An 8,433-nucleotide genomic window follows, 5' to 3' on the forward strand; every position below is an offset into this window, starting at 1 on the left:
AAAGCTAAAAAGTGCGGTTTAAAAATTCTATGAAAATGCAGGATGTGGGTGAACCCATATATTAGTGATATAAGTTTAAAATTTATATGGAACTTAACAAGAACACACGGTAGTTGCTACACGAGGCCACTAGCCCAATCTTTTAGGGTTTGATCCTTATCTCCTTTTTTAATTTTATCTAGGTTGTCACACTCATTAAACAATAGCATAGGTAAAATAATTTATAATTTATTGTATAATACTACAGCATGATAGTTTCTAGCTGAATTGTCTAATATGAAAGCCTGGTCAAAATAGCTTTAACTTGCCCAATCAACAAATGATGAAAGAGGACATCCCAAAGAAGAGAAAAGAATCTACTCAATTGAGGTCATTGGTTATGATGATGTATGCATTATTATGGGATTGATTAGTGTATAATATAATACCATAATCAAAGATAATGCCAAACAACTTTACTCTAACATCATCAATCAACATCATTATATAAACTTTCAAAAAGCATACAAAGTAGTGTCAGACACATAATCACCTACTACATCTTTTCTTTCAAATAAAAATTCATCAATCAGTTTAATATTATCTCATCAGCTTTCCTGTTCCTCAACAAAGACATTTTCTTACCCCTAAACCGAAAACAAAAAAACAAAAAAAGACAGATACATCTAAACAGATTCAATTATGCCAATTTACAAAAAACAGTTTTTGAATCTGCAATAGTCACTCAAGTCTAAAACCTTCACTTCTTTTTTGCAAGTTGCTACTACAGATAAAACTTGCCATCAGCCTTGAGTGACTCAGTTACTATCAGGAAATAATACCATATACATCATCGGTCTCTGGTTTATCCATTCCCTCTTCCAACATCATTTCTTTGTATCTGCAATCACTGCTACAAAATGCCTTCTCACCTCTAAAAAGAACACAGTACAAAAATACAACTCAGGACATAATGCATCACATATTGTTCTTACAAAAAGGAAAATTTCAAAAGTTTTAATCGATGTATTACTAATCTTTAAGGTACTAAATATAAGATTGCAGAACAAGGTGTGAAACTTTAACATCTACGGTAACTTTTAGATTTAGTCTCTGATAATATTGTACAGAGCCCAATAGAAATTCTCAATGCTAGTAGAAATTTGCAAAGAGAATGTCCAGATTACCTTGTCCTAGAGCAAACTGTTCTAAAAAGGTGTATCAAACAACAATTAAGTCGTGAAAAAGAAAAGCAAAAATCTCACCCTCATGAGTCATGCCAGATTAATAAACTTATAAACTGAAATTATCAAGTACTTTAAAATAAACCATTAAACTTAAACATATAAGATACTTTAAAATAGTCTCCTATTTTAAATGGTCTTTTACAGAATACAGAACCTTTGGAGAAACTCTAAATGCTACAAGAAATTTGTAAGGATGTGTCAAGATTACCATGCCCAAGAAACAGTACTAAAACAAGTCTCGAATAACAATTAAATCATGAAAAGGGAAAATCTCACCCTCATGACCAGATTAATAAACTCATAAACCGATCAAAATATGAGCATAGCTTATAGGCAAGTTTGAAATTTTAAAATAGAAAATTTGGGTTACCTGTACATGTAAATGTCTTTCCCTAATCCAAGATTTTTCTTGCAAGAGTGACAGAAGCTGAGAAAGCTCCCAGAGGGATAGGGATAGGGATAGCTCATTGGCAGACTGGGAAAATGCTCATTTTCTTTTCTTGAAGCAGAGTACTTAACAACACCACAACAGCTCTCAACAATGCAATCATCAAATATGTGAGTGGTTCGTGGATTTGGACCATATGAAATGACACAAGTGTAGTCCTCAGAAAGCTCCATCTCAGCGGCAGAGAGACTACTGAATGCCCCTGGTGAATTTGGGATGTCCATGTTAGAATTTGAGGACCCAAATGGAGATTTCTTCATAGGAGATGGGGAAAAAGAACCCAACTGGGAATTTCTAGTCTTTATACCAAAATCACCAGGAGAAGGTGGTGAATCAGTAAGGGAACTAGAAAAGGGAGGCAATGTTGTAGGGATCTGAATCTTCAATTGTGAGCCAAAGACAACCATTCTGCTCACAGGATTCAATTCTTTGGAATCAGATTTTTCATCAATGAGAGCATCAACAAGGCCAAGACCAACCCCTTTTGAGTCAAGCTTCTCCCAATGAACTCTACTATCTGGTTTAGGGGATCTTGGAGTGTGTGAGTTAGAATCAGACCAAAAAGGGTTTCTAAAAGCAGAGATAGGTTTACTACTATCAAGTATTGAAGTAGGACTCATAATAGACTCAGTATCAGGAAAGCCCTTTGTAGCAAAACCAGTGAACAACCTTGGTGAACCAAAAAAAGAGGAAGAGGTCTTTCTACAGTTATCTGTTGGAGATGGTAAAGAACCATAATCTGCCATTATAACTTTGTTATTGGATATTCTTGAACTTTTCTTTAGCACAAAGATCTTTTTTTTTTCTGCACCAAAATCAAAGCAAAGTTTCAAACTTTACACTTCAAGATCATCAAGAAACAAGTCAAACTTTATTTTCAACAAAGAATACACACCTTGATTAGTTTCAGCTTGAATCCACCATTAACATAAACTCTAAAGCTCAAGATTCAATTTTTAACCAACCCCAGAAACTGTTTTCTTTGTCTTGGAAACTTACAACTCTACCATAAAGTAAGGATCCAAAGAAGAGGAGAAAGATTAAAAAAAAAAAAAAAAAAGGGCAATTTTTTTTCAGCAAGAATCCCTCATATCTGAGAACCGACATGAAACCTCAATAGTCATCATCAAGACCAAACATTCACACAAGCAACAAAAAAAATAATCACACAAAGGCCTATAGAGGTCTTTGGTCATCTTTTTTCTCTCACTTTGCTTTTTCCCCTCTTTTGTTTCTTTGTGAATCCTCACACTGTATTATTTCAGCAAAACGATTTCTTTGCATCATAAAGACCCAAAGCCTTACATGCAGACAAAGACCAACATATATATCAGCAGTTATTCAACAAAAAGAAAAATTAAATAATACCCCCCAAAAATAAAATAAAAGTCTAGAAAGTCTGATTCACTGTTCTAGTGCTCCTATTAGTAGTACTTTTTTAACTCTCTACCTCGTAGTGGGTTTTTGTCCTTTTTCACAACCCACTACACTTTAGGCTCTTTTTTCCCCCTTTATCCACCCTTTACTCTTGTTTCAGTTTCTTGAAACAACCCAAGGAGTATTACAGAATATTGTGAGAAAAAATTATGAAGAAAAAGAAAGAATATGAAAAAGGTCAATCAGTGGAGGCGCGTGTGCGTGAAAATCAGTGGTTTAGATGAAAACGTCTGGCATTATAAAATGTGGCAGTTTATTCGTGGTGGGTTTTCTTTTTTGGATTGAAAACTGATCAGTCACTGCACTCAGTCCTACTCGGCTAAACCGCTGCAACTGCTCTTCACTAACTCTAGAAATCTGCAATCTATCTATAAATGGGGTCGGCCATTGAGTCTATTTGCTGAGGAGATGAGTGCATGAGCAGTGAATTCTTTGTCAGTAGATGCCAATTTTAAGGGCGTGGGTGTACAACTGTGGTACATTGGGAGATTATGTGTACAATCTTTACCGACCTTTTTTACTTTTCCATTTCTTTTGTGAAAAATAAATATTAGTGTCTAATTGAAGACGAAATTTCAGAAATTAAAATTGACATATTATTATGTATAGCAAATTAGCAATACTAAACGTAACATAATATATCATGTGTGTACGGGTAAAATCGGGGTTAAATATCTATCCCGATTTTCCGGTGAGAAAACGGAAGAAAGGCACGGATGCACGAGATTGTAATCAAGGTTGGGAACCCCTCGTATCGAGATCCAGGAAAAGTGAACGATGTGCTCATCATCGGATGTGGTAAAGTGACGCATCCCGGGCCAAGAATGGGTTCTAAGACCTCAAAAAACATGGTAAACGGTAACACACGACGGATAGAAGACCGTGATATTGGCAGCTAATCGAATATCACCTCGCGGGTCTCGCTCGATATCGGTTATGGATCCGTAATTAACGAGAAAGGAAGTTTTTTACCTTTTTGTAGAGTTATACTAGAGATGAAACTATCCTACTATATGAAGGGGAAAATTTTCTTTTGTAGCACATACCGTATCACGCGAACCAAAGCAATTCAAGTTTATTTTCTATCTTTTAGATACTGATAAAGTTCTTGTTCACTTGTCATGTTCTTCATTCACGACTTGGCTCGAACCGAGGGTCCGATCGAGGACGAGATCACTGTTCAATCTTAGTTCAGGCTTGGCCATAACATTACAATTGGTTTGATCGGTTATTTTGTCTTTAATACATTTATCTAATGTTCTTAATTATTTGTGTTGAATCAAACCATGTATCTTTAAAATCGTATACAAATTTAATTGTTATCCAATTTTAGGGTAAACATCATGGTCCTAAATATTTCATGTCACTCATAACATAGTTTTTAGATATTAAAAAGTGATAATATCTTTTGATATATATATATATATATATATATATATATATATATATATATATATATATATATATAGTTACGTAATAATTTTATACTGTAATTTACGACATGTAATATGTCATTCACTATATTCCACTATATTTCATAGGCTACTATAGTCCATGCTCGTTGTAAACAATTGTCAATAATTGACTTTTAGCAGGAGAGTCTACTCCCTTTGTCTCAAATTATATGTCGTATTTTTCTTTTACGCATTCCTTAAAAAAATATTAAATATGAATTTTTTTTTACTATTTTACCCTTATTTGTATCCTAAGATATAATCTTTCTTCATTTAATATTTACTCTTAATTGAGATATTTGTAGTCTTAAAAAATAATAAATATTAAGGGTAAAATAAAAAAAAATATTTAGTCTTGAACTTCTAAAATGACAAATAATTTGAGACAATTATTTTAAAAAACCTTGACAGATAATTTGAGATGGGTAGAGTATTTGGCTTAGCTAAATTTAAGTACTCTTAATGTATGTAGTGGTGTTTGACTCAGTATTATATTTAAGAATGAAATAAAACCTTTGAATTTTGTGATCTAAAATAAACCGTAGATATTTAATGTGGTTGTAATTATTTCATGAAAAATTTACCTCCTATAGCAAAGGTTGATACCTTATTCATTATAAATAAATACCCTTTTAAAATATTATCTCCTATAACTACCTTTTAATTTTTATAGCAAAATATCTATTTATGGCCACTTCCTATTTTTAAGCCATTAAATATGATGTGTGTTATTTTTCTTTCTCCTTTTTCTTTTTTTTCTCTCACAAAATTACCGTATAGGAAGTAAACTTTTCTCTCCATGATCTCTCTCTCTCTCTCCAATTTCTCTCTGTCACAGCGCCATTCTCTTCCATATTCTCTCTATCAACGATTCTCCACTGAATCATCTCCATTATCTCTCTCAAATTTTTAGCCAAGTGTCACGCCCCAAACCTGGGGAGGCGTGGTTGGCACCCGGTGCCGTGCTGGCCCGAGCGAACCACTCTGTAACTCATGATCATTCGATCAAAACTATAACATACATAGGTCGAGTTGGCTGAACTCATTCCTTTTGTAACTATCATGGGCCAACATGGCCACGACTCATAATGTACAAGCGTAAGTGGGAAAACACTGTATCACAGAAACATTTTTTTTTCTTAAAATATAAATACATATGGGCCGTCAAGGCCTCTGACATACTATACAAAATGAACCTATGTCTACAAAGCCTCTAAGATTATTTGACATCAAATGGGATAGGGTATCGGCGTACCCATAAGTCTGTAGAAAAACTCTGACACGATGACTCATAGACTCGGCTGCACTCCGAATAAGGTGGAGTCTTACTGATCCTTCGCTGAATGCCAACTTGGTCTACTATGAGGGCTCGTCAAACTGATTCTACCTGTCTATCAGGACTGCAACACGACATGCAGCGTCCACAAATAAAATGGACGTCAGTACGAATAATGTAACACGACATGCAGCGTCCACAAATAAAATGGACGTCAGTACGAATAATGTACTGAGTATGTAAGGCAGGAAAGCATAAGTAAGAACAGTAATGTAACCAGGGATAGAGAATATACAACCTGTGACATCTAGGTACCTCTGAGGACTACTGACATGAGATACATGATACATACATACATATATATATATACAACCTGTGACAGGTCTACTGACATGAAATACATGATACATACATATATATACATAAACTTTTAAAACATACGCCTCTATGGGCATCACCATCATCATATCGTACCCGGCCGTAATAGGCTCGGTAAAACGTACCCAGCCATCATAGGGCTCGGTAGAATCGTACCCGTCCACGTGGAGCTCGGTAAAACCCAACTGATCAGTGGTTGCACAATAGGTGTCGTACCCGGCCGACTATAGCGCGGCTCGGTAGAGTAAAATATATACATATATATGATGCATGCTGGACTCATTGGAATTACATTTTGAACCTTTCGAAGTGACGTAAGGTCAGTATCCTTCGTACACGTTATTAGGATTAACTCTTCATCAAGAATCTTATAAGAATCAGGAACTACCAACAACATTGATAATATAAGAATAAGAGAAGTAACATCAATATCAATCGTTTCATAAGAAGGCCAGCAATGTAAGTACTGCTATCTTCTAAGAGTAGAGTATCTTTGGGAGCTCGTTCATTATATTATGTACAATCGGAGTCGTGCAAAAGAATGAAGGGGATAGCCTCACATATCTGGAGTAGGGAAAAATTCGAATGATATTTTTAGAAAATGTTGCACTGTACTCCTTTAGAATCGCAAAATTTACGTTGCTAACAATTCCCATTGGATTTCTTTTGGTTTCAAGAATTCACGTCTTTGTTGAAAACTTGAAGAATGGTTAACGTTCTGTAGTGCTTATTCATGGCTATTGTTTCTAATTGTAAGAATGGCATATATTCAGATTGTAGGAATGGTTAATGTCCAAATGAACCAAACTTGTATGTCTTTACTTTACACGTTAAAGTCTTGTTACCCTAGGTAGCCACCTAAGCCAATTTGACCCTTAGTCATTTTGTTTGGTTAGTCCCTTGCTGCCACGTTGTTGTTTCTTTTTGGAAGGTTAGTCTTATCTCATAATTTATTAATTAAATAGGTAACGTTTCGTTACCCGATAATTAACCAATCACCCGCATAATTAAGAATTATCTCAAATTATTTAAAATATAACTCCTTTTTAATACACTTTATACATCATACTATCACGTTCATAGGGTAGCTTGTATGGTACTAGTCCATAAATATCAGGTATTATAACTCGGACTGTATTTTATCCCAAATAACAATTTCGATGATACTCAATTTCTTTGATTCGTTAATCTTCTGACCTTTATAACACTTACTTAGCACATGTTACAAATAACATAAATGCTTATGGTCTCAAAATAATCTCATATAAAGAGTACAAATTTTCGTACGCTTAATTCTTAAAATGGTAAAAAGATAACCTTCTTTTCTTGTGAGAAAATAATTTCTATCTTTACAATAAAGAAAATCTCATAAACTTTCTCATATTATGTATATAATTGAAAGTAGTAATATTAATAACTATAATAAATCATATTATTATTATTATTATTATTTTTCAAACTATTTTACAAAAATATTCCACTCAAAATACCATATCAAATGTATATATATCAGTATTAAGGATGTTAAACTTACGGGGTGTAACACCAAGCTTGTGAAAATTACTGGTGGAGGACTTGACAGACCATTGTCGAGATCAAGCCCCATTGGCGATGCAGCGTTGGCATAATTTATACCACTGAAGCCATTTATTCCCTCAGAAAGTCCAAATACAGGATTTGCTATAAGGGAAGCCATTGATCCTTCCAAGGATGATAAAGCCCCCAAAAGTGCATATCTCAAATTTTTCAAAGCATAAATGAGAGATTCACTACCTGGACGACTCCGAGTGTGCTGGTACCGGCGACGACGTCCCACATGGTGGCGACCTGGATATCAGTGGATTGGGGACGGAGTTTGGGGCTGAGGAACTTGAAGAGTCTGTTACCTTTTTTTTATATTGTATTTCAATGTATCTCACTGTATTTCATGTATTTCATTGTATTCACTGTCTTTTTTTCAATTGTATTTCAATGTATCTCGTTATATTCCATGTATTTCATTGTATTCACCGTCTCGCTGTATTCCATGAATGTATTCATATGTTTTTTTAATTAATATAATTTATGTATTCAGATGTATATATGTATTCAAATGTATCTTTAATATGTATTCACATATTTTTGCACTATAGATGAGCTGCTATACTTCATGTATTCAATGTATTTTTATGTATTTAACTATATTCAATGTAATTATATAATTTCAATATATAA

At 34.2% G+C, this 8,433-nt stretch overlaps 1 protein-coding gene across 1 annotated transcript; it reads right to left on the reverse strand.

Moving 5' to 3' along the window:
* Nucleotides 1-469: 469 nt before the first annotated feature.
* LOC104106921 (FCS-Like Zinc finger 8-like) lies at nt 470-2,975 on the reverse strand. Its single transcript, XM_033658836.2, has 3 exons — nt 2,570-2,975; nt 1,597-2,479; nt 470-913 (listed from the first exon to the last, which is right to left on the reverse strand). Exons 2-3 carry the CDS (start codon nt 2,418-2,420, stop codon nt 808-810), a joined length of 930 nt encoding a protein of 309 aa, XP_033514727.1. The 5' UTR covers nt 2,421-2,479; nt 2,570-2,975; the 3' UTR covers nt 470-807.
* Between the last annotated feature and the right edge of the window lie 5,458 nt (nt 2,976-8,433).

Source organism: Nicotiana tomentosiformis, chromosome 9 (assembly GCF_000390325.3).
Source record: "Nicotiana tomentosiformis chromosome 9, ASM39032v3, whole genome shotgun sequence".
NCBI lineage: Eukaryota > Viridiplantae > Streptophyta > Magnoliopsida > Solanales > Solanaceae > Nicotiana > Nicotiana tomentosiformis.

Coding starts and splice junctions, on each gene's coding strand:
- LOC104106921 (XM_033658836.2), bottom strand. CDS start 2,420: ATGGCAGATTATGGTTCTTTACCATCTCCAACAGATAACTGTAGAAAG. Junction 914..1,596: donor AAAGACATTTACATGTACAG/GTAACCCAAATT, acceptor TGTTCTTTTTAG/AGGTGAGAAGGCATTTTGTA.